Raw genomic sequence first — 26727 nt, forward strand, 5'->3', positions numbered from 1 at the left:
TTTCGTGGCTTTTTGTTTGCATGCAATAAGGTTTCCTGTGCTTCTGGGGAAAGGGTGGGTCAGAACAGTCTTCAGAGCTGGAGGCTGTGGAGCCCCCTCTTCTGTTGCGTTCAGAAAGTACTAAGAACCAGGCCCTCCGGCAGCCCCAGGTCCACCCTCTGTCTCCTTCCCTCCCAAACCTGTGCCTGCACCTTCACATTCACCTGCAACCATCACCTCTGAGGTTTTCTATCTAGATTCCACTAATACCAACTTCTCTGAAGTATGGCTCTTGTCTTGAGCGAGATCTCCAGCTTATGGCTTTTAAAAACTTCTGAGAGCTGAGCAGGGTAGCTCACACTTTTACTCCTAGCACTCAGGAGGCAAAGGCAGGTGGATCTCTGAGTTTGAAGCCAGCCAGGGCTATACAGTGAGACCCTGCACTACCACCACCACCATCACAACAACAGCAAATGATGAGACCCAAACAGCTCCAGCACTTAAAATTTTTATTTCAATTAAGTTCTCTGGCATTCACCTACAAGTTGGATCTTGTAGAACCCCCTTCCAGTTTTGGTGGCTATTTTCAGTTTGGGTTACCAAATCTAGTAGTTTGTATTGGCAAATTTGAGACTCATCTCTTCTCAATCATCTTGGAAGTCTAGTTGACTTTACTTAATCATACACACAGAGACACACAGAGACACACACGATTGTACTTTCCCTCTTTCCTCCTCTTAGTATGATTTTTGGATATATTTTACTTTATGCATGTAACTGTTTTGCCTTCATGTTTGTAAGTGCACCATTTATATGCCTGGTGCCTGCAGAGATCAGAATTGGATCCACGGGAACTGGACTTGCTAATGATTGTGAGCCACCATGTGGGTGTTGAGAACCAAATAGGGTCCTCTGGAAGAGTAGCCAGTGCTCTTAATTGCTGAGCTGTTTTCCCAGCACCCTGTCAATACCTTAAAGATTTTCCATGTAAGGCTCTGAAAAAAAAACTTGGTTCTTTGTGACTATTGCACAAAATATTAATTAATACTTTGATATCACTCATGAGCCATGTACACTTTGGGGACAGGATTCTTGGCAAATGCTGTGCCACCAAGCTGAACGCCACTCCCCATGGGCACTATCATAAACTTTATATATACATTAATTTAATTCTTACATCTTATGAGTTAAGTATAGTTCTTCCTTTCATTTGCAGATAGGAAGCCTGTGCACCAGGAGGTTAGACGACAAGTGCAGGTCACAGGCATTGTGCTTCATTCTTTGTATCTGTGTGTGTTCTTTAGGTGGCTTCCCTCTAGCTTCATGTGAGGAACCCTTGGCAGTTTCATCTTGCTTGCTTGCTTGCTTTTATCTTCAAATATCTTTGAAGTTGACATCTTGCACCGTATACTATAGTATATATCCTGGGAAAATTCCGAGGATGTTTTCTAAAAAGCTGAATTCTAGCAGTGCAAAGTACCTCTCAAATTTTGTTTAGGAAGTATGGTTGACTTGTGCCTGCAATCCCAGCATTCAGAAAACAGATACAAAAGACTACTGAGCACTTGAGAACAGCCTGGCTACCTAGTAAGACCCAGCCTCAAAATAAAACTAAATCAAGCAGACCAAAGCATCAAAACTCCAAATGGATCAGTAAATTTTGTTTCAAGAGCTTTTAGGGTCCTGCACCACAGCTGCCAGGTGATTAGGGACCCCAAGAGCTGTTGCCCTGCAGTTCATATCGGTGTCTTTGACCACACTGCTATTTTTAAAATATTTTTAATATTGCTATTTGTAAGTAATTTTTAAAAAAATAGTTTAATCTTCAGCCAATTGTTATTTTTTTCCCAAATGGACAGGTGTCCCTGCTCAACAGACAAATAAGGCAAAAGATCTGATGTTACAAGCTGTGGGTGGAGGACCTTTCAGAGTCCCAGGGGAGGACGGGGAGCTGACTACTGTTAATCCAGCAGGAAATGATCATGCATCCACTGGTCTCTTTTCAGAACTGGTGGAGTCTCTCTCATTGCAGGGATCTTATGCCGGAAAAATCCACTCTATTGGTGATGCCTTCAGAAATTTCAGAAGTCTCCGATCCTTAGATTTATCAAGGAATTTGATCACTAGTCTAAAGGTAGGTTCCTTATTCCATGATCAGCCAGGTTAACTCAATTTATAGTCTCACGAGAAGAAATAAGATAGAAAATGTCAGCTGGGAAGTAGAGGATCTTCTTTTTACAGGCTCCCAACTCCATTTTATTACTTTCTATAAATTCTTTCACCTTTATGCCTAAAATTTTTTCTTATAAAGTATTAGGTAAAGCCCGGGGGTAGGATGGCAAATCCCTTTAGTTTCCAGCACTGGAGAGGCAGAGGCAGGCAGGTCTCTTAGTTCAAGGCCAGCCTGATCTACACAGTGAGTTCCAGGACAGCAAGGGCTATGCAGAGATACCCAATCTCAATACATAGAGACATAGACATAGACATAGACATAGACATAGACATAGACATAGACATAGACATAGACATAGACATAGACATAGACATAGACATAGACAGACNACATAGACATAGACAGACATAGACATAGACATAGACATTAGACATTAGACATTAGACATAGACATAGACATAGACATAGACAGACATAGACATAGACATAGACATAGACATAGACATAGACGACATAGACATAGACATAGACATAGACATTAGACATATAGATGAGACATATATATAGATAGATAGATATAGATATAGATATCAGGGGAAACCATATGAAACTTGCTTTGCCAAGGGCAATAGTACACATTTCAATGCATGTAGAAGGCACTAAGTTTCTGACTTGTAAACATACGGATTCTTAGTCCCCATTCTAAAAGGAAGACTAGGTGGGCTTAGGATATACCCAGGAGACTCTGCTGGAGCGATGCACAGTACACATCGAACAATACTTGCAATGTTGTTACTGTGCATATTTTTTCTAGAAAGATCAGGAAATGATCTCAATGGAAAAAAAGTATTCAGGTCAGAAGAGCAGAGGGCAATACAAGGAGTAGGAAGAAAGGTTGGAAAAGGAGTAGGAAGAAATTGGTAAAGTGCTTGCTGCACAAGGCATGAGGTTTTTATTCTAGATTTCAGTACATGAAATTCAAGTTCTGGGAAAGCAAAGATGGTATGATCCCTGAGGCTTGCTGGCCACCTTACAGGTTCAATGACAAAATGGTGTTTGGTGTAGTGGCACATGCTTTTAATCCTAGCAGTTAGGAGGCAGGAGGATTTCTGTGACTTTGAGGCCAAGCTGGTCTACATAGTGAGTTCCAGAACAGGCAGAGCTAGACAATGAGACCCTGTCTCCAAACAAACAACAAAAATAAGGTAGTAGGTAATTGAGGAAGACTCTTAAATTAAGGTAGATCCTTTGGCCTACACACACAGACAGACAGAGATAAAGAACAGACACAGAGAGAGAACAAATACACACACACACACACACACACACACACACACACACACAGAGATAAAGAACAAACACACAGAGAGAACAAATACACAGAGAGAGACAGACAGACAGACAGACAGAGATAAAGAACAGACACACAGAGAGAACAAATACACAGAGAGAGACAGACAGACACACAGACAGACAGAGAGACAGACAGAGATAACAGACACACAGAGAGAACAAATACACACACACACACAGAGACGCACAGAGAGCAGCAGAGAGAAAGACACATGATCTATTTATGAGGATCAGCAATGCATACATAGTTCCTAATGTGCTTTAATTTCATTTTTTTCAGGGAATCCAGTATTTATGCTCACTCCAAGAGCTGAACTTATATTATAACAACATTCCTTCATTAGTGGAGGTGTCCCGACTACAACCCTTACCCTTCCTCAAAGAACTAGATTTGAGACTCAATCCTGTTGTAAGGAAAGATACAGATTATCGGCTCTTTGCCGTGTACACACTGCAAACGCTGGAAAAACTGGGTGAGACCCGCTTCCTCTTCCACTCCTCCCCAAAATATTACTGAACTCAGCTGCCTCTTAACCTTTTGCATGGTAGACCGAAGTGTGCACTGGCAGGAGACATTTGTTTATCAGTCAATATTTATGTAAGTCTTTGTGTTGGCAGGATGTGTGAGCAGTACTTTTATTGTTTAGGGAAAGGCCATCTGTGATTTTATCAGTTACTTCCAGCTTTAGTTTTCTTCAGCTGATGGTTTCTCCACTGCTTCCTCCTCAACATAAAATTTCCAAGTTGAGCCTTAGTTTCCCAGGTGCCCAGCTCTATTAACCATAAGAGTAATAGGAGCCCAGTACAATTCACTGGGAACTAGTCGTCAAGGAACGAAACAACAACAAACAAAACCCATTCCTTAGAATGAGCTAGCTGCTCTGTATTTCTACATAATTTCCTTGTTTAATATATATATATTTCTTGTTGCTATACAATTTAATCTCGTATGGTCCTGGAAAGGCTATTGTTGGGAAACTAAGTTAAAAATTGTTTCAGGAAAAAAAAAAATGTGACCCTGAGCCTTACAATGTGATTGTTTGCTGTCTGTCCCAGCTCCACTTGCCTGAAGGAGCAGGTGAGCCAGTGGCAGTGGTTGCTGTGACAACTGAGTTACTGCTTGCTCCAGTGACAACATAATAGAATTGTGTTGTGACCTGTCTCTAATGCATGCGTTGAGTTCTGGGCTTCAGTTTTTCCTCTGCAAACATGGTTTTCTGACTCTGAAAAAGAAACATGCTCACACCGTGGCTTTCGCCTCCAGATGACCGAGCCGTCCGTGACAGCGAGAGGAGAGCGGCCAAGCTACATTTCAGTCAGTTGGGCAACAGTGAAAATTTTCTCTTAGAGGTGGAAAAAAGGTAGGAAAACTTCTGTATTTTTTTTTCAGTTTGGTTCAAGGGGATTTCTAGTTTGCTTTCCTCGTTTTCCAGCAGAACTCTCAGATCTAGAATAAAACTGTCTGTTTAAAAACAGGTCTATAGGGCCGAGAACTAAGCCCTCTTCCTTTCTGACCTGGAGAGTTTACTTTGGCTGCGGTTGTTATCAGTTCCCCATCGTTACTGCCACAGCTTAGCGACAGGACGCTATGAGACCTCTCACTCTGTGAATCCTTACCTACCCTATCTTGGCAGAGTTATCCTTAGTGGGCAGTCTGTTGGCATTGAACTAGGATTTCATGACCATAGGCAAGGCTGTTTTGTTGCTTTGGCAAATTTCTAACAGATCAAAAACTCCAAAACAAAGAGTAAAGAGACCTTGAGGTTCCCAGGTATCTGAATGGCAGAGTTTTGAATTTCTGGATATAAAATCCTGTCAAAGGAAAACGTATCTTCTACACCAAACTCATGCTTTTAAGAGTTAGCCTTGTAGAGCACACTCTTAGTACCAGGGCTTGGGAGGCAGAGGTAGGTGGATCTCAGAATTCAAGGCCAGCCTGCTCTACAGAGTGAGTTTCCAGGATAGCCAGGTATACACAGAAAAACCCTGTCTCAAAAAACAAACAAAACAAAACCTAAAAAAAAAAAAAAACCCAAACAATAACAACAACGAAAAAAAGTTAGCCTCATTAGGGCTGGTGAGATAGCTTGCTGGGCAAAGGCTCTGACCCCCAAGTCTGACAACTTGAGGTCAATCCCTGGGACTCACATGGTAGAACAGAAGAACTGACTCCTACAAGTTGTCTCCTGACCTCTGTACACATGTGTATAACACACATGAACACACATATCACAGAAACGAATCCAATCAGGAGTGAGTGAATGTAATTTGAAAATTTTAAATTAGCTTCATTAGTTTTTCAAATTAATTGTTCACAGTGTAAATAATTCAAAAAAGTCAAAGCCATTCTATACTTTTGCTATTGATCTAAGCTATTTATAGCATTCTTATGTGTATTCTAAATACACATGAGTATATTTATCAGTCTGCTCATTTTGTCTAGTGTATTATTCAACACCCGGAAACAAATGCTAGTTATCGCTCTCTAGGACTGAGGAAGTGACTCAGTCAGGAAAAGCACCTGCTTGCACAAACACGAGGACATTAGTTTGGAGCCCCAGAATCCACATCATCAACTACAACGACAATCAATCAATCAATAAATAAATAAATAACAGGCATAGCAGCACATGTCTGAACCCCAGTGCAGGAGAGGCAAAGACAAGACCTGGGGTCTGAATGGCCGGCCAGCCTAGCCAAATAAGTGCTCTGGGGCTCCATGGAAGACTAAGTGTAAAACAATGTGATGGAGAACACTCGAGGAAGACATCTGATGTCAGCTTTTAGCCTCCACGTGCACACCCACATGGAGATACACACACTAAATACCCTATTTTTATTATATATATATGTATGTGTGTTACAAGTACATGGGTTGTGTGTGCAGTATCTATACGCATGCATATATGGCTTTATGGTAGTTTGTTTCCTACATGTACAGCATTTCTTTTAATAAGACGTCATGAACATATCTCCACATTATCTTTCTGTTCCTCACCATATGTCTTTTATCTAATTACCTTTTGCTTTCTTTTCCTTTGTGGCATTGAGGATCAAGCCCAGATCCCTCAGTGCTTTAGACAAGACCTCTCTCTACCATGGAGGTACTCCTACAGCCCCCGCATTGTTTACCTGTTCCTTTTCTTCCCGGCTCTAGAATATAAACTCGTGAGAACAAGGACCTTGTTTACTGTAGTATCTGCAGTGTCTATAGCAATGCCTGATATATAGGTATTGCTAAAAATCATTAATTTGAGCCGGGCGTGGTGGCGCACGCCTTTAATCCCAGCACTCGGGAGGCAGAGGCAGGCGGATTTCTGAGTTTGAGGCCAGCCTGGTCTACAAAGTGAGTTCTAGGACAGCCAGGGCTATACAGAGAAACCCTGTCTCGAAAAACCAAAAAAAAAAAAAAAAAAATCATTAATTTGTTCAATGATGAAAATGGGGCTTCACAGGCCTAAAGGTGCTTGCTATGTAAGTCTGGTGACCTGTGGAACCCATATAAAGACAGGAGGAGAGGGAAGGCAAAGGCAGGTAAATCTCTGAGTTCAAGGCCAGCCTGGTCTACAGGCGTTTCAGGATAGCCAGGGTTACACAGAGAAACCCTGTCTTGGAAAATAAAAACAAACCAAAACCAAAACAAAACAAATCATGGCCTCCACTGGGATATCTGTAAAGCATAGTTTTATTAGTCCTAGAGCATTTGGGGAAATGAAGAACTAGTATTTTATAAGCTGCATAGACCAGTGGTCTCAGAGGCTTTCTTTTGAGTTTTCAATAAATCCTTCTGTGTGACAGCTCTAGGGAGAAGACAATGAAAAACTGTGTGATAGATGAGGGCCCCGCATCACACGTCAGTCCTGAGGTTGACGCCAGGATGGAAACAGGTCAGCATTGCTTCTGTATTCGTAAAATAACCAAGACATCGGTTGCCTTTGCCGTCATAGCCAATCTCGGGTAGGATGAAGGCAAAATAATTGTGAAAACACAAATTTAAAGCCAATCCAATATTTTTTGGCTGCTTAAAAAAAAATCTCTCTTTCCAGCTGCCAGGGAACCTTGTGTTATAAAAGTACAACCCCAGACCTTTCAATGCACAAGCTGTATATATATTCAGAGAATTCAGTTTCATTTACATCACCTTACATCATTAGAGCTCCCTAAAATTACACCTCCCATCCCCGAGGCTCCTGCACATTGATTGCGGCGATAATTGAGATAATTGATTTCCTTAGAGACTGGTGAGTCATCTGCATCCATTGCTGCCAACACCCTGAACCTCCCGGGCTTCTCAGCCAAGCTCCTCCCCAGCTGCAGAATCTCTTGTGTTTGCAACCTGTAACTTAACTGCCATTAACATAACATTATTACATTATACATTATTATATGAATTTAAAAAAATTCATGACTTAAAATATACAATGATTTAAAGTATACAATCTCCATTGAGAATAAACTGCCTTAGTAGACAGCCCATTTTCCAAGGGTTTTAGAAACACCACTGTTGGTTTTCCAGTACAATTAAGGTGGTTGTACCACATTAATGGCCACACCTCAGAAAGCTTTCTGTTGTATCTGATACACCCTTGTGAATTAGCCTGCCATTCTTAAACAGATGACCTTCACTTAAGAGGGCTTTATTTGGCCTCAAGGCTTATTCCCCTTAAAAGACCTATTCAATTGTACATAAAGTCTAAGAAGCAGTAGACTGTGTTCAAAGTCCCAGAAAGAACTCTAGTAACAAGAGACTCACTGTGCAGTTTAGATATTCAGTGTCTTCAGTTGCTGACATACAATGCTTCATTTTCCTGACTTTTTAATCTATTCATGTGGACATGACTTTGACAGAGTTTCTTGATAAACCATAATAAGGTAATGTTTTCCTTTTTCCCTTTGATGTCTCAGTGCATATAAAAGAGGAGTATGGGTTGTTTGTTTTGAATTTAAAAGCATTTTTATATTTCAAATAGATGCCATTTTGAAATTATTTTGGTAAATGCTGAAGTGCGTGAAGAGCAACATTCCGGCCCCTCAGAGTCTCCCCAGAAGCGAGAATCCCAATGACTACGTTGGTTATATAGCCTAGGATTTTTTCTGGGTACACATATTTATGTATCCATTTCCAGGCAGGAAAAGTGCTTTGAAGCACAATTTGACTGGCCCTTATATGAGCTGAATTGGAATTAGTCTACATTAACGTAATATAGCATTATGTTGTAAAGACTTCACCCCATGAGCTAAAATGTCTACAGTTTCTTTTTTTTTTTTTTTTTTTTTGGTTTTTCGAAACAGGGTTTCTCTTTATAGCTCTGGCTGTCCTGGAGCTCACTTTGTAGACCAGGCTGGCCTCGAACTCAGAAATCCGCCTGCCTCTGCCTCCCGAGTGCTGGGATTAAAGGCGTGCGCCACCACGCCCGGCTCTGTCTACAGTTTCTATTGAGAAAAAGCTGCTGCACTAGACAACCCAGTTTCCAAAGGTTCTTTGAGGCACCATCTGGTCCCTAATTTTTTTTAATGTAAAATTTATTTAGCTGCTTTGACACGTTAAAGAGCCTTGCTTCCCACTGCAAATTGTGTTTGTGCTAGGTCCTTGGGGAGGACAGTCAGTAAGCACCATTGGTAATACAATATGATTAATACAGTTCTGCCATGCTAGGGACGTGCCTCAGGCTTTCCTCCAGCACAGATTGTACCAACTCAGGCTTTCAAAGTGGTGCTCTTGAACAAGCAGGCAACGAATCCACTGCTTTGGATTCTTGTCCTGTTCTCTTAAGCACATAATCTTTGACACCCTTCTCACACCCTCGAAATAAGCAATTTAGGCTGTATCTTTAGCCTCCTGCTCTCTCCCCTCCCTTTGTCCTTGCTGACCTAACCCATTCTCATGGTTTTATTTATGAAGTAAATAGATTTATTATTTGTTTCCTAGTCTCTCATTTATTAAAAATATCTGTCTAGCTTGGCATCTGTACCAGTGTCTCTTCTGCACCAGTTCCTCAACTCTGCTAACTAACTTGATTCATCTCAGCTTAACATTCCAGCCCCTCAAGCTAAAAGTCCTCCCAGAGGAAACAAAGCCTGAACAGCTCTTTGTATTTCATGGAACTCTTCCCAGCTCTGCTATTATCCTGGCTCAGAATCACATGGATGTTGTCCTGGTTTTCTTCCTATTGCTATGATAAACACCACGACCAACTTGGAGAGGAAAGGATGCTTTTGCCTTACAGGTCCCAATCTGAGTCCATCACTGAGGAAAGTCAAGCAGAAACCCAGTCAAGCAAGGCAGAAAACTGTAAGCGTGTCCTGAAGCAAAGCCCAGGGGGGACCACTGCTTACTCGCTCACTCCCATGGCTTGCTCAGCTTGCTCTGTATTCAGCCTAGAACCGATCTTCCCAGAGGTCACAATGTCACGATGAGCTGGGCCCCCTCACGTCAGTCATTCGTAAAGAAAATGCCCCCCTTTTCAGATTTTCAAGCCATTTTCTTGGATGACGGTCCCTCTTCCTGGATGACTTTTGCTTGTGTCAAGTTGACAAAAACAAACAACGAAGCTGCACCAGGTTTGCCACTGCTGCTCCTCTGAGTTCTTACCCTCCAGTGTGACTCTGAGCACCCCTTCCCGTCCCTTAATAGCCTCTGCTTCACAGCTCTGCTTAATATTTACGGTGTACAGATTCTGGCCCAGGGACTGTCTGTGAGCTCATCTAATCCGCACAACCTTGAAGTCGGTTTGTCAGGTGAAGAAATTGAAACCCAGAGAGGTGAAATAACCTGCCCTACTTACGCAGTAAGTGGCAGAGTGCAGATGCCAAGTGTGACCTATATATCATCAACGTTCTTCCTCTGCTTTTTTTTTCCATTCATTTTGTACTTTGATGCCAGATTAATTCTCTTAAAACACAGCTGAGATAATTAATTATACAGTCCCGCATAAAGATTTGATGGCTCCCACCCAACTACTACATTCATTTTAAACTCCTTAACCCGATGTACAGAGTTCCCCAGAACTCGGGTCCCAACCTTTCTAAAGCCTACCCCGAAGCCTTCTCCCCCAGGACTACAGTGTGCAATGCCCCAATGAAGCCCGACCTTCCCCTCCTCCCCCAGGTCGTTCTTCCTGCCTCTCGTCTGCAAACTAATGCCATTCCTCTGAAAAGCTTGCATCAAATGCCACCTGTTCTTTATGATGCACCTCAATGTCTTTTCATTTAGCAAAACCTTTTAAATTAATCTACAAGCTGGGCGGTGGTGGCACATGCCTTTAATTCCAGCACTTGGGAGGCAGACGCAAGCGAATTTCTGAGTTCAAGGCCAGCCTGGTCTACAGAGTGAGTTCCAGGACAGCCAGGGCTGTACAGAGAAGCCCTGTCTCGAAAAACAAAAACAAACAAAAAAAATCTACAAAAAGATGTTTCTGATTTTTAAAAAACCAAATGCCTATTTTGTTTGCGTGTGCATGTATTTGGCTGCATGCACACATGTGTATGAAGGCTGGACATTGATGGGTCTTTCTAATCATTCTCTACCTATATTATTTCATTTTGCATGTGTTGTGCATGAATACGTGTGTACATGTGTTTGCATGTATGTGGGTGCACATGTTTGGGCAGGAGCATAAAAACAAGCCAAAGGGTGATGTCAGCTGTCCTCTTTGGTCATTTTCCATCCTGCATGTTAATTAGGTAGGATCTCTCACTTGAACGCAGAACTTGCCAGTTGCCTGCCCCAGTAGGATCACAGGCAAGCTGCTGTACCCACCAATACTTGGGTATGTGCTAGGGATCCAAACCCTGGCCCTTATGCTTGCATGACATGTGCTCTAATCACTGGGCAATCTCATCAGCCCTTTTAATCTTTCTTTCTTTCTTTCTTCCTTTCTTCCTTTCTTTCTTATTTATTAATTTTGTAATACGGTGTTTTATTGAATCTAGAGCTCACCAATTCAGCTATCTGGCAATTCTGGCTTGTTTCACTATGTATTCCTGGCTGGACTAGAACTCTATGTAGACCATGTTGGTCTTAAATTCATAGAGATCTTCCTGCCTTGGCATCTTGAGTACTAGAATTAAAAGCCCAGTACTTGGGCAATAGAGGCAGGGGATCTTTGTGAGTTCAAGGATAGCCTTGCCTACAGAGTGAGTTTCAGGATATATAGCCAGAGCTACATTGTGAGATCTTGTCCAAGAAGAAGAAGAGGAGGAGGAGGAGGGGAGGAGGAAGAGGAGGAGGAAGAGGAAGAGGAAGAAAGAGGAGGAGGAGGAGGAGGAGGAGGAAGAAGAAGAAGAAGAAGAAGAAGAAGAAGAAGAAGAAGAAGAAGAAGAAGAAGAAGAAGGAAGAAAAGTGTGTACTACATGTCTAATTATTCTATGACATTTTGTGAGTTGTTAGCTTAATAAAGAGAATGCCCAGGGTGGCACATGCCATAAATCCCAGAATGCAAGAGGCAGAAATGGAGGATTTCTGTAAGTTTTCAGACAGTCTGTTCTATATAATGATTTCTAGACTAGCCAGAGCTACATAGTGAGACCCTGACTTAAAAGACAGAGAACTTTATCCTGTGGATATGTGTTTATAGAACACATGGATTTGGAATTGAATGGAACTCTGCTCATTCTTTTAGCCAATTCTTTTTGCCTTTAAATAAAATCACAATTAAGATACGCTGATTTCATGAATATAGCATATTTTAAAAGACCAAAATAAAAGTGTTCACAAAAATCCATCTCACAAGCAGGAGAGATGGTTCAGTAAATAAAGTGTTTGCTAGAGCAGGTGTGTGGGCCCAGTCAGGACCCTAGAACTCACCCAAAAAGCCAAGTGCAGTAGCACATGTTCATAATCCTGGGGTTGGGGAATTGGATCCAGGAGAGACCCTGCCTCAAAAACTAAGGTGGAGCTCAGTAAACAGACACCAAACATCAACCTCCAGCCACTCGCAAGCTCATGCTACAGTAGAGAGGTCAGGGGACCACTTGAAGGTGTTGGTTCTCTCCTTCAACTGTGTGGGTCTCAGGAATGAACTCAGGTGGCCAGGCCTGGCAGCAGGGGCCTGACCCTCTTAGCCATCTCCCAAGCTCCAAGGCCTTCTTTATAACTCATTAAAACCCATCCCGTTTTAACTTGTTGATTCTCGCCATCTCAATTTGGCCATGATGGTGTTTTACATGGATAAATGCCAGCGGCGAATAGCAGAGACATCTCAACCTACCAGCTTAAACAAGACAGAAGTTCATTTCTCTTTCCTAAAGAAGAGCCCTTCAAAGCTGTTGTGAGATCAGGGAGTTTTAATAGTGGAATAAATGCAGGAGTAACCAGTGATCTCTGCTACAGTCCAAAGGAGAGCAATTTAGCTCTGTGTGTCTCCTGGCAGAACTTGTGTTATGTTATCAGGGAAATGGCATGATAGTGTCAACTCTTCCTGTACTCCCAGTCCAGAGTGATTTATCACAGGTAATTAGGTTATAGGTCAGACTGAGTTAAGAACACCACTGTGACAGAGACAGCAAAGGGAAAGGAAGCAGCAGTGCTCAGATGCTGCCTGGGGACCTGGGAAAGGTCTCACTAGGCGGGAGGTGCTCGAGCAGGCTCTCTGTGGGCATAGTTGAGAAGAAAGAGTTGTCAAAGTAGAGAGAAAAGAAGCTGCAAACCTAGCTCCGAGAAACAAGGAAGGAGACTTGTGGGCAGGAAGTCCAGGTACATCAAGTCACCAAATAGAGGTGTGACAGATAAGGACATCGACTCAGCTTGTGACTGGCACAAAGACCAAACTGTAAAGAGCCTCTTTGCTGGTAACTGTGTTCATTTTTATACTCAAGGGAAAGTGGGTAGCAATTTGTTTGAAGGGAAAGGCGTTTATTAGGTGTGTCTCTAGAGGGAAACTGAAGCCTGATTCAGGCAAAAGAGGACTGGTCCGAATAGAGCCCCAGGGATGGAACTTGGGATGGAATCCTCAAGGATCCTGGAGACAAACGCTGAGGGGGTTTGCCTGTGATGCTGTTACAGAAGTTATATCTAACACGAATTGAATTTATGAATAAAATAGTCAAGAGATGTTGAAAAGATAAAAGTACAACGGTACTGAAGTTACAACTCATGACAGTCTTGTGGTGGGAAAATACTCATTTTCTTTAACGATTGTCATTTAATGTGAATATCATTGCAAAATTTTTTAACTTGGGAATTAAATTTTTACCAGGGCTTAGTAAATCAAAGAAAATGGCTCAGTTTCATTTATTTTAGGGACTAGTAGAACACAAGTAACTTCTTTTTTTTTTATGATTTGTTTGTTTTTTGAGACAGGGTTTCTCTGTACAGCCCTGGCTGTCCTGGAACTCACTTTGTAGACCAGTCTTGTTGAACTTACAGATATCCACCTGCCTCTGCCTCCTGAGTGCTGGGATTAAAGATGTGCACCAGCTTTTCATTTCAATTTTCTGTGTATGACTTTATTTAGCCTGCATGGATGTAGATCACAGGCATGCAGTACTCACACAGGCCAGAAGAGGGACTCAGATCCCCTGGTACTGAAGTAACCGGTGGCTCTGAGCCTTCGTGGGGGTTCCAGAGACTGAGCTCAGGTCCTCTTCAGGAACAGCAAGTGCAATTAACCCTGAACCAATACTCCAGGCCCCCCTCCAGTTATTTCTGCTTTTAATGTTTTATTTGGAATTCAATAAGGTGTTTATTAAAGTTTCACAGTGAGAGGGAGACAAAAGTTTGAGGGGACAGAATACCCATGGACCTCAAAGAGCAAACAGCTGAAGTGCCTTCCCATAGCTGGACAGCAAGTCCTACCCTGCTGGTGACCTGGGCAATGCATTTCTATTTCAACCTCTCATGGACTGCAGGGTCTTTGTCCAAACAAAGCTAAGTGATTGCTGGCAGTCAAAGCAGTCAACTGTTCGTTCTTTGCCTCCATCCCAGCATTATAAAGTCAGTGTAGGGCTGGTGAGATGGCTCAGTGGGTAAGAGCACCCGACTGCTCTTCCAAAGGTCCAGAGTTCAGGTCCCAGCAACCACATGGTGGCTCACAACCATCCGTAACGAGATCTGGCGCCCTCTTCTGGAGTGTCTGAAGACAGCTACAGTGTACTTACATATAATAAATAAATAAATCTTTAAAAAATAAAAAATAAAAATAAAGTCAGTGTATTCCTGTTACCTTGATATGGGGGTGTGAAAATGGGCTGGACAACAATATCACAACTGTACTTGTTTTGGGGATTACGCACTCAACATATTTTCTATCTGAAGAAAAATAAAGTATAAGATAAAAAAAAAAGTATCTAAGAATGCAAATCGTTACTTTTTCGTAAATTTTCCTGATGTGGCATGTGTAAAATTTAGCCATAATTGTGTGAGAATAAATTACCAGAGTTTTTAGTTCAAGGAGAACATAGCAGGACAGGCAAGGTGGGTCAGCAAATAAGGAAGACACATGATGACCCCACTTGGTGGAAGAAAGAGTCAACTTCCCCTAAATTATCCTTGATCTCCACATGTCTGCCATGGCAGTGATTCATTCAGACGCATCATAAATAAGTAAAACATAACAAAAATTTAAAAGTACTACAGCAGCTGGGCATGATAACACACACTTGAAATTTTAGTACTTTAGCCGCTAAGGCAGGAGGATCATTAGGCTAGCCTGAGCTACATAGGGAGACCCTATCTAGAAAGTAGAGAACCCACAAAATAATGGAGGGACTGAAAAAAATCATATATCTGATAAGGGCCTAGCATCTGTTTTATACAAGGAGCTCTTACAACTCAGTAACAAAAAGATGTCCGACCTGGCACTGGGAAGATGGCTCAGCAGGCAGCCATACCAGCTGCGAAAAATCCTGATAACCTGAGTTCAGTCTCCAGAACCCATGGGAAAAACAAGCTGTGGAGACACACATCTGCAGTTCCAGCAGGAGAGGTGACAACAGGGCAATCCCCTGGAAGTCTGAGGGTTGTGTATACAGCAGGACAGCAGGATAAAGGAGAGAGCCGGCCTCAACAGGAGGAAGGTGAGAAGCAGCACCTAAAAGCTGCCCACTGGTAACACGTGCTCATCTGGGCACCACGCACCCACACAGACAACACAATATTTCTTAAAAGATACTCAACTTGACTAAAGTATGGGCAAAGGATTTAAATAGATGCTTCTCCAAAAATTCATATGCAACTGACCAAGTTCATGAAATATTCAACGCCACTAAGCATCAGGGAAAGGCAAATTTATAACCACTTCATACGCATTAGGATTACAAGACTCGAAAGGACAGATAATAAGCAAGAGCAAGGATGTAGAAATTTTGATCCTTCATACATTGCTAATAGGAGAGCAAAATTGTACAACGTCTTTGGAAAGTAGTTTAGCAATTTCTTAAGAAGTTAAACATAGAGGTACCAGAAATTCCACTCTAATCTGTCTCCTGGGAAAAATAGAAACAAAGCAAAGTGTGATAGATATATCCATATAAAGAGTAGTATTCAAGGCTGGAGAGATGGCTCAGTGGTTAAGAGCACTGGCTGCTCTTCCAGAGGACTCAAGTTCAATTCCCAGCACCCACATGGCAGATCATAACTATCTAAAACTCCAGTTCCAGGGGATCTATCATCCTCACACAAACATACACGCAGGAAAACCACCAGTGCAAATAAAGTAAAATAAAATAAACTGTTAAAAATTTTAAAAAAAAGGGGGGGGGGATTAAAGGAGCCGGGCGTGGTGGCGCACGCCTTTAATCCCAGCACTCAGGAGGCAGAGGCAGGTGGATTTCTGAGTTTGAGGCCAGCCTGGTCTACAAAGTGAGTTCCAGGATATACAGGGCTACACAGAGAAACCCTGTCTATACAGAAAAACAACAACAACAACAACAACAACAACAAACCCAGAAGTTCAAGGTAAGCTACAACTACATAATGAATTTGAGGCCAGACTGGGCTACATGACATCCTACCTTTAAAAGGAGAGAGGCCAGTTGAAAATGACAGAGACTAGAGTTAAGGGATTTTGATTTGGGATCATTTAGACTCCAAGTATCATTAATCCCAGGGGGTACACCAGCACTTGGCAAAGAGCTCAGACAATGGAGGATTTGCTCAAACCAAAAATTAGATTGAAGGAAAGAAAAAGAACCGGTGAGTCTGGAAACCAGTGTTGAGTGTTGAAACAGAAAAAGTCATCTTGTACAGGGTGAGGACAGGCAGAGCCTGAACCCAAATCAGGTTACTTTGCCCCAGTGCTCAGGCTGCAACCACCCAGTCTCTGCTTCGCCTTGTTTCGTACCCAGTGCCACCGTGAAAGCTACCAGAGAAACAAAGTGTGAGAGTTTTGTGTTATTCTTAGAAAGGTAGTTTTACCAGACTCAGGGAAAGAAGCGCTATCTTGTATTTACCGACAACATCTCAAAACCAGAAGGCAACTCAGAAATGGGATGCATCTCAGCCTCAGATGGACTCAACGGCTGTTGCCATGCTGTGTTTGAAGTAGCCTGGCTCTTGGTGGTTTTTGGCTGCCAGAAAGCTTGTAGAAGAACACATGGCTTGAAGAAGGCCAAGATTTTGAAAGGCTCTTGCACAATCCTGCTAAAAAAGAATTTCCCTAAACCAATGCAAAGCACTTAGTTTCCAAAGTCCCTTCAGAAGGTGGAGGCTGCCCTCGAACTTATAAAGAACAAGCTGGGGACCTTCTTGCTCCAGCCTTTCCCATACTGGGGTCACAGCGGTATGCCACCCAGTTCAAATGGGAACTTCTAAAGTGCCTACCATTAGAAGTTTTATAGTTTTCGTTTTAAAGTTATTTCTCTAATCATATGTAAGAAATACTGGGAGACCTAAGAAATCAGTATTCTCTATGAAGTAGGTTCTGATTAGATATTATTCTCTTTTTACAAATGAGGCAATTGAGGTAGAAAGAGCCAGTCTTGAAAGGACAAATCAGGGTGGTCTGATTAGAGCCTTGGAGATGTGTATAAAACCAGAGTCTATTCTCAGCATCTCCTGTGGAAGGGGATTGTTGACTTGATGTTAGGCTTCACCGTTTACTCAATGGGAAGTGTGCAAAATACATTTCGACTTCTGAGTGTCTACAGAACACTTCAAAACTTACGAGACCATTTTATACCCATGGTCTTGTTTTTGCCTCCCTTTGCTGCTGAAAGAGACGGGTTGTATAAGTTTCATCAGCATTGCTGAACTAACAAAGTGAGGGAATTCCGAGAGCTGATGAAGCAACCTGCCCAGGTTCTCATAGTTTCTAAGTGGTGACACCATGAGTTAACCCCAGGTCTTATGACTTCCCCTTAGTATCTTTCTATAAGACATGCTACCTTTGAACTATGTTGGGACTTCACTGTATTCCTTTCCTTTTAATATAGACGCAAACAAAGGACTTTTTATTCCCTTCCCCAACCGGGAAATAAAGGATTCCCTAAGCAGCATTTGTGCAGCCCAGGGCAGTGGCACACCAGCTCAGAAATTAGACGTTTTTCCACTGGGGACACAGGTAATTCATTCACTCTCCTGCCGAATGACCAATACTAATAATATAGTGTTGTCTTTACTTATACATGGGACCTTACTTAGCACACTGGAAGCTGGGCAGGGATGCATCCATGTTTAACAGTTCAGAGCTGGCTATAAAATTCCTTCTCTTTACCAAACGCCTCCATCTCCTGTTCTCTGACCTCTCACATTTTCTCCCTTCACCCTTTTTTTTTTTAAAGATTTATTTATTATTATAACTAAGTACACTGTAGCTGTCTTCAGATACACCAGAAGAGAATGTCAGATCTCATATACGGATGGTTGTAAGCCACCATGTGGTTGCTGGGATTTGAACTCAGGACCTTTGGAAGAGCAGTTGGTGCTCTTAACCACTGAGCCATCTCTCCAGTCCCCCTTCACCTTTTTTAAGCTCAAAGTTTTACGTATCAAGACAGCTTTCTCCCAAAGCTGTCTCTGCTGTGTAACAGACAGCGAGGAAGGGTAATGTGGCAAGGAGTGATAGGCAATGAGAGATTAGAGATAGTGCAAGATTTAGGAAAAATTAAAAATAACAGCTGGACAGTGTGGTAGCACACTCGGGAGGCAGAGGCAAGCAGATCTCTGAGTTTGAGGCCAGCTTGGTCTACAGAGTGAGTTCCAGAACAGTCAAGGCTACTCGGAGAAACCTGTATTGGAAAAAAACAAACAAACACCCCCCGCAAGTTTTCTGAGGGGAAAAAAAGGTGGTAGAAGTCATGTAATCACTTTATTAAAGTTATCATGTGTGAGCCAGTATGACCTAAGAACAGAGAACTTCTCCCTTGGCTTTTTTTTTTTTTTTAAATAAGCAACAGGATGGTGGAAAACAGCCAGCCAGAGTAAGGGCTAATGGAGATGTGAATGGTCAGCGCAGCTTTAGTGAAGAGACAGTGAGGATTTTTCAATATGTGTGTGCTATAAAGCCTTTTAGTTCTCAAGGTGGTTAGAATTTGTTTCTTTGTTTTTAGAGGTCCTTCTTGGGTGCTAGGAAACTATCTCTGTTACCTTTTCTTTTCTTTTCTTTTTTTAAATCTTGCTATTTATTTGAGAAAACAATGTCTATTCCAATATACAATTAAGTAGTACTTCAGAGTTAAAAACAAGCAAAAACACCCTCTCTAGAATTATTTCCTTAAGGAAGAAAAAAAAAGAATTGAATAAATTACTATAATCCTTACATTTAGCATAAAGCAGTGCAAATAATTCTTCCCCTTCTTCCTCTTCTCCTCTTCCTCCTCCTCCTCCTCTTCTTCCTCCTCCTCCCCCTCCTCCTTTTTTTTTTTTTTTTGGTTACATAAATTGTATATGTGGGTGCCAGTATATGCTGGAATAGAACCCAAGGCCTTGGGCATGCTGGGCTAGCACAGTACCACAGAAGTATAGCCCTAGCCAATATATTTTAAGATTATAACCAAATATTTTAAGATTTTAAAAAAACACATATTAGATTGCTTTCTTTTTGCTTCAGCTGTTGCCTAGTTATGCCTCAGATTAATTTACAGCTTGTTAAAACTCCAGCAGTCGCTTGGCACAATGGGCACACACCTGTAATGCCAGTACTGAGGAGGCAGAAGTAGGATTGTTAGGCTATCGTGATTATACAGGGAGCTCCAGGCCAGCCAGGGCTACACTGCACTCCCTGTCTCCGGGGAAAAAGAAGAGTGAACATAAATTCTTGTTAGCTTCTGTAGCTAGCACTCAGCTTTATCAGAAAAACCAAATAAATAGAGAAGATAAAACTGGAAACCGAGATCTGGGTGGAGAGATGGCTCAGTAGGTGAAGCATTTGCTGTGCAGGCGTGAGCAGCTGGTTTGGATTCCCATGTAAAAGCCGTGTACAGTTAAAGGGGGACAGGTGGATCACGGGCGCACTGGCCAGCCAGACTAATCAAATAGATGAGCTACAAGTTTAATGAGAGGCCCTGTATCAAAAATTAAGGTTGCAGAGTACTAAAGGAAGACAGCCAACAACAATCTTTGATGGTTAACTCTTATGCGCATCCCTACACACACACCACCTCTCACCTCCCTCTCCCTGACGAAAATGAAAACATGGTCTGAACTAATTTGCATGCAGACAAAACTCAGCATCGCAGTGTTTGTGTTTTCAAGGAGCCTCCTTCCCACTCTAAAGCAACTCTGGAGCCTCCTCGTGCTGTAACTGTCTTAAAATGGGCTCAACCTTGGACCCCTGCTGGAAGGTCTGTTTCCCTGCCTCCAGGGATGCGTGTCCATGGTAACAGGAAAATATGCTCAACTCCCACTCCCGTGAGCTTATGTCTGAACACTCACAGATGCCTTTCTTCCTAAATTTTCAAACTTTTTTTTTTTTTTTTTTAGATGCAGGAAGCAACAAGAAGGGAGACAAGTGACCTTCACCAGGAAGATGGTAAATATTTTGCTCATTGGCTATCCGGAGAGATCTGGATGGGATAAGATTTACGGGATGACCCGGCAGCGCTCCATCTTCTGGTCAGATGACCCATCTGCTTTCCCAGGGACTGGCTCAGCGCTTACGATCTGGGAGGCTTTTCTGCTTGAAGAGTGACTGTTCCCTTCTGCACCGCTTCACTTTCTTCTCCTGCTCTCCTCCATATGTGTTATTTCTATATTTTTTCTCTTTCTGTGTACTCTTAGAATTACTCCCCAAAGGACAATATGTTTTTAACTTATACAATCTAAAAATTGTCAATATCTTAATTTTTCCTTATTTATTTATTTATTTATTTATTTATTTATTTATTATATGTAAGTACACTGTAGCTGTCTTCAGACACTCCATAAGAGGGCATCAGATCTCATTATGGGTGAGCCACCATGTGGTTGCTGGGATTTGAACTTCGGACCTCCAGAAGAATAGTCGGGTGCTCTTACCCACTGAGCCATCTCACCAGCCCAATTTTTCCTTCTTTTAGAAATGAAATTTAAAGACCGTAAAGGACTTTTCTCTTTCCAGCTCCTTGCCCCACAAAAGATATTGCTCCTACAGACTTTTGTTCTGCTTTCGTGAATGGAGCCTAAGACCTTCCTAGTGCTGCCAAGGGCTCTGAGCTATGTTCCCCAGTGAGTTCCTAATGGACTTCTAGTCTTCACACTGCTAAACCCCACAAGATTTCTTTAATGCAATTTCCATTTAGATTTATCTTTGTTTTTATTTCTTTCTTTAGCCCAGGCATCCGATCCCTTCTGAGATCATTTTCTCCAGCTTATAATGCATCCTTTGGTGTGGCCTATGGTGATGAACTCTCTGTTTTGTTTGTTGGTTTAATGCTTCCGTTTCACCATTATTCTTTCTTTCTTTCTTTCTTTCTTTCTTTCTTTCTTTCTTTCTTTCTTTCTTTCTTTCTTTCTTTCTTTCTTTCTTTTTTCTCGAGGCAGGGTTCCTCTGTGTAGCCCGGGCTGTCCTGGAACTCACTTTGTAGACCAGGCTGGCCTCAAACTCAGAAATCCGCCTGCCTCTGCCTCCCGGGTGCTGGGATTAAAGGCGTGCACCACCACGCCCGACGCCCGGCTTAAATTCTTAATTCCAAATATTTTTCTTCTTTGTTTAGTATGTTTGATTTGGTCTGGGTCACTTTTTCTAAGGAAAATGTAAGCTTTTTTTTTTTTAATATTTCCGTAAACAGAATAAACATAGGTGTCTGATAGCTATATGGTATATATTATTTATAACATCAAACCTTTGTAAGTCTTTTTTTTTTCTACTGGTTTTCATTCATGTTAATACTTTGGTTTTTGTTTGTTTGGACTGTTTGCTTACTCTTAATTTGAATAATTATATGAACATTATGATTAGTCTTATATGTGTTTGTCTTTTTCAGAACAAATTTTCATTTGCTTCTGCCCGGTACCTAGAATACTATCCGTCTGGGGCTGATAACTCCAGCACAAGTCATTATCAGAGATGCCTTATTTCCAGCTTATCTTCACCCTTAGCACTGCATCCTACCCACATGTTCTTACTATAGTGTGTACTAGTGCCCTGGGTAAAACACTGCTGGTCTGGAGGTCCTCAGGACCATCACGGTTAGAGGGGTTAATATGACCAACTCAGAAATAGCATAGCTACTACTCCTAAGGCAGCCCTTCAAGCATAAGAATCTCTGAACACATCAAGGAGCACAGAGCCTGCTCCTTTCTCTGGCGTCCTACTCGCTAAACTGTGAGACATATTACATAGCAAATAGAGCTCAGAGAAATGCTTTAGAATTGGGTTAGCACCTCGGCCAGGATTTTCATACATTTTGCATTCCCTGCTGTTTATGTCTATTTGTCTTTTCCAGAACAAATTTTCATTTGCTTCTGCCCGGTACCTAGAATACTATCCGTCTGGGGCAGCTTTAACCCCAGCCTCAAGTCTTAGGTATCAGTTCCCAGGGAGTGAACTAAAACCCCTGGGTGGAGTTTTAAGGGTGAACGAAGGCAAAGACTCTATAAAATCATAGACCAACTATTGTCTATAAACTGAATACACAAAGCCACGACTCTTGTCATGGGGAGGTCCACCCACTTTTTATATGAAATTACTATTTAGAAGCCATGTGTGGTGACACACATCAGTAATAGCAGCACTTGGGAAATGGAGGGTTGGGGAGGGTTGTGAATTCAAGGCCAGTCTGGGATACACAGGCAGATCTTGTCTCAAAGGACAAAAAAGCAAAAAACAGTACATAGACACCTTTGAAATTATAGTTTTAAGAGACCATACTTAGGGTACTCTGTCAATATGACGTTTGTCACCAGAATAATACATATTGCTTGTCGTTTCGAAAGCATCCCCCCATGTCCTGTTGTCATCGTCCCTGTGGAAGGCGTTCGATGGCTACTAGAATTAGAACCACCTCTTCCAGTGCCCTCTCCTGGTCTAGTGAACAGAGAAACCTGCCTGGGCCAAGATATGCTCTCATCGTCTTTTGTTTTGTCTCTCCCTTGGTGAGAATTAGAACTCAGGCTCTACCCGCCTCCTCAGAGCACAGTCCGATCTCCAGAGAAGATGACAAGAGATGGATACCGAGTGTCTTTCCTAGACACTAAGTCTTCAAGTTCTTCTCCAGAAAAGGACTTGATACCAAAACCTGATGCCTATCCGTGCACCCATGATGCCTCCTTGGGTAAACGCCTGGATGTAGGTGATTCTAACCAGATCCTTCCCTGTCAGTTACCTTCTGAGGTTTGTCTGGACCGCTATGGTAATCAATATTCTCAAACTCTGTGCCTGCACGGAAGTCTTGTCAAAAGGGCTCAGAAGGGCAAGAACTACCGAGAACATAGCATAAAACCTTCACACGACAAAAAGGCCACCTCGTCCCATCCCTGTGGAGACTTACTAACATCCCTGTCAAACCCCGACTCCAGCACGGGAAGGCTGCTGAGGCTTAGCTCAGGTAATAGCTTCCTGTCCGTTTGCAAGTCCTTTTAAACTCATGAAGTTCGGAGTTAGGATTTCTTGAATTGGATCCCTATTTCTTCAGTGGTGTGTTAGGGTCATGAGTGGTTCATGGAACGTCAAGAAATCTGGAGGGGCATGGGTGTGACATGATGGGTGAGTTAGAGAAAAATAGAGAAATGTGAGTCTCACAAGTGCACATGATTTTAGTTAAGCAGCATACCACCACTTACTGCCAGCCGCAGCTAGTTCTCTCTGGTGGCCATCATGAATCTCTGTCCTCTGCATAGGTGACCGACCACATGTGGATGCACATGTATACACATGTATGGGGGCGGGGCAAGACAACAAGAACTTCTTGGGGTGATGTGTTGAGAACAGAATAGGAAAATGTATTCTCCAGAAAAGTTAGTTTCAGGGTAAGTTATTGAGAGTAGTCTTCAACTATAATTTTTTTTAAAGCTTATTGAATAGCCAGATGCTATTCTAGTTCTGAGGTAAAGTGAGAGCAAATTCAAATTCCATGGATACTTGATCCTAAGTTTTAAATCTCTGCTTTTATTCTAACAAGATAAGATAGTAGGAACTGCAGAGAGGCTCAGTGCTTAAGAGCACTGACTGATCTTCCAGAGGTTCTGAGTTCAATTCCTAGCAAACTCATGGTGGCTCACAATTATCTGTAACGGGATCCGATGCTCTCTTCTGGTGTGTTTGAAGAGAGTGGCGAGTAGCAGTGTACTCAATTACATAAAATAAATAAATCTTTTTTTAAAAGATAAGATAGTAAGTTAACATATAAATATGTCAGTTGATAAATGTTGGTAGCTTCAGCTAGAGAGAGCAGTGGAGACAGTGTGTGGACAACAGATTCTGACTGCTATATTATAAGAAAATTACTCTTTGATTTGCTGACAGCCTGGGAATAAAGTGTGGGAGAAAGACTCAGTGATTCCAGGGTTTCAACCTAAACTACTGAAAGAATGGAGTATATGTGTGTGTGTGTGTGTGTGTGTGTGTGTATGAATAGAACAGGAGAAATGAGTTTTAAGATAAACATCAAGAGTTTGGTTTTGGGTATTTTTTTAAGATTTATTTATTTATTTATTTATTTATTTATTTATTGTAAGTACACTGTAGCTGTCTTCAGACACTCCAGAAGAGGGTACCAGATCTCATTATGGATGGTTGTGAACCACCATGTGGTTGCTGGGATTTGAACTCAGGACCTTCGGAAGAGCAGTCAGTGCTCTTAACCGCTGAGCCATCTCTCCAGCCCGGTTTTGGGTATCTTAAGTTTGAGATGCTGCTAGAACTTCCCCGAGCTTGTGATCTAATAATTTGTCATAATGGATGAAGACGAGTGGAGAGAAGAAAGCCAAGGATTGTTACACTGGGAAGAATGTGCGTTAAGAAAGGGGAAGTGAACTGGGCATGGGTGATGGCGCATGCCTTTAATCCCAGCACTCAGGGGGCAGAGATAGGCAAATTTCTGAGTTCAAGGCCAACTTGGTCTACAGAATAAGTTCCAGGACAGCCAGGGCTACATAGAGAAACCCTCGTGTGTGTGTGTGTGTGTGTGTGTGTGTGTGTGTGTGTGTGTGTGTGTGTGTTCTGTGTTGGAGGCTGTAGGGAAGGAGAGCTGAGTCTGTCAGTTATTTGGAAATACAAAGGAATTAGTGAATAGCTTCAGGGGATACATTAAAATAAAAGCTCTATTGAGGTGAGTTTAAAAAAAAAAAAAAGCCTGGGCATGAAGCAAAAGTACTAAGTATGTGCAACCCCCGTCAAGGAGTTTCGCAATGGTGGGGAGCAGAGAAATGGGAGAGGGGATGGAGATAGAGTCCTATAAAACTGACCAGAACCATCAGTAGAGGGGCCATTAATGATAGAGCAAAAAAAAAAAAAAAAAAAAAAAACAGAACAGCTGCAGGGGAAACTTCTTGTCTGGTCCAGAAGAGATGAAATCTGGTTGGCTGATAAAGAAGCCGGCCTCAGGTGATGTACCAGGAGTTCATCTTTAAGGAGGAGGCAGAGGATTTATTCAGACAGCAGATAAATGATAATTTTTTATTCAGTAATGAGGTGGCATGGACCTTTAGCTTGATTGTCTCTATTTTCTCAGTGAGATAAAAGAGGGAAGAGACAATATTCAAAGTAACCTAGCAGTGATGGATTAAAGGAAAAAAGGTCAGAAGAGATGTGTTGTTCTCCAACCACTGCTCTGGTATAGGCTAGGAGCATAATCAGAATTGAGGTTTTGTCAGGTAGAGGGAGACAAAAGAGCTAATGGTGTATGTCAGGTGGGGACAAAGAACTAATGGTGTCTGCTAAAGAGGCGTCATCATGACCCTCGATACCAACAGAGGCAAGGTATGGGAGAGCTGAAAGGCTGGTTCATTTCCCAGGCTACTTTCTCCACAGATCTCTATGCCACAACCCATTTCAACAGTGACCCTGCTCTGCTGGCCAGTGTGGAGCAACAGCTTTCCAGCCTCCGTGACTTTGCACCAGCACCTGATTCTTTCCCAAGCAGCCCTGCCCTAGGGAATTCTCTGCGGACACTGCTGCTGCCTCCTGGGACTCCAGAAAACAGAGAGATTCCAACTAAGAGGTCATTTAGCCCTTCAAGGAGAGGATTCAAGCGGAAGGACGGTATCCTTGCCAACCCGAGTCTGAAGCGTGGTTTCCAAGACTCTACAGGCAGCGAGGCGCAAGTATTGACTTGTTTGTGTGTGTACAAGAAACACAGAGGCTCTAGAACAGAATGTGCTACTGTCAGGGTTTAGGGTGGTTCCCACCAATAGTGCTAGGAGTTAGTTGGGATTTCCCGAGGCTTATGACCAATATTACCAGGATAAATCCTGTGATTCTCCTGCCCCTAGGAAAAGCTTCATATCACAAAGGACCTGGCCCTGATTTACTTTGAGAGCATAGACATGGTACATGGTAGGGAACACTTTAATGTCCTGCAAGGATTTGCCAAGAGGAAGCAGTAAAGAAGTTGTCACAATGCGGTGAAGAGATGGCTCAGCAGTTAAGAGCACTGACTGCTTGTCCAAAGATCCTGAGTTCAAATCCCAGCAACTACATGGTGGCTCACAACCACCAGTACAGCTACAGTGTACCCATATACAATAAATAAATAGATAGGTAGGTAGGTAGATAGATAGATAGATAGATAGATAGATAGATAGATAGATAGACCTTGAAGAAAAAAAAGTTGTCACAAGGAACTTACTTAAAATAGTTTTTTTTTTGTTTTTTTTTTGGTTTTTCGAGACAGGGTTTTTCTGTGTAGCCCTGGCTGTCCTGGCACTC

At 42.2% G+C, this 26727-nt stretch overlaps 1 protein-coding gene across 3 annotated transcripts in view; it reads left to right on the plus strand.

Annotated features, from left to right (window-relative positions):
* The window catches only part of Lrrc36 (leucine rich repeat containing 36), a 47350-nt gene that overhangs the window by 9521 nt on the left and 11102 nt on the right, over positions 1 to 26727 (plus strand). For 2 of the 3 annotated variants that reach the window (XM_021170130.1, XM_029480791.1), the window contains exons 2-9: positions 1986 to 2113; positions 3786 to 3978; positions 4770 to 4866; positions 7304 to 7392; positions 17876 to 18003; positions 20364 to 20412; positions 22961 to 23407; positions 25831 to 26123. In XM_021170130.1, coding sequence (XP_021025789.1) covers positions 1986 to 2113; positions 3786 to 3978; positions 4770 to 4866; positions 7304 to 7392; positions 17876 to 18003; positions 20364 to 20412; positions 22961 to 23407; positions 25831 to 26123 — 1424 coding nt within the window. The remainder of the gene's footprint in view (positions 1 to 1985; positions 2114 to 3785; positions 3979 to 4769; positions 4867 to 7303; positions 7393 to 17875; positions 18004 to 20363; positions 20413 to 22960; positions 23408 to 25830; positions 26124 to 26727) is intronic. The other variant, XM_021170131.2, reaches the window with a different exon arrangement.

The sequence above is a fragment of the Mus caroli genome, chromosome 8, assembly GCF_900094665.2.
Source record: "Mus caroli chromosome 8, CAROLI_EIJ_v1.1, whole genome shotgun sequence".
NCBI lineage: Eukaryota > Metazoa > Chordata > Mammalia > Rodentia > Muridae > Mus > Mus caroli.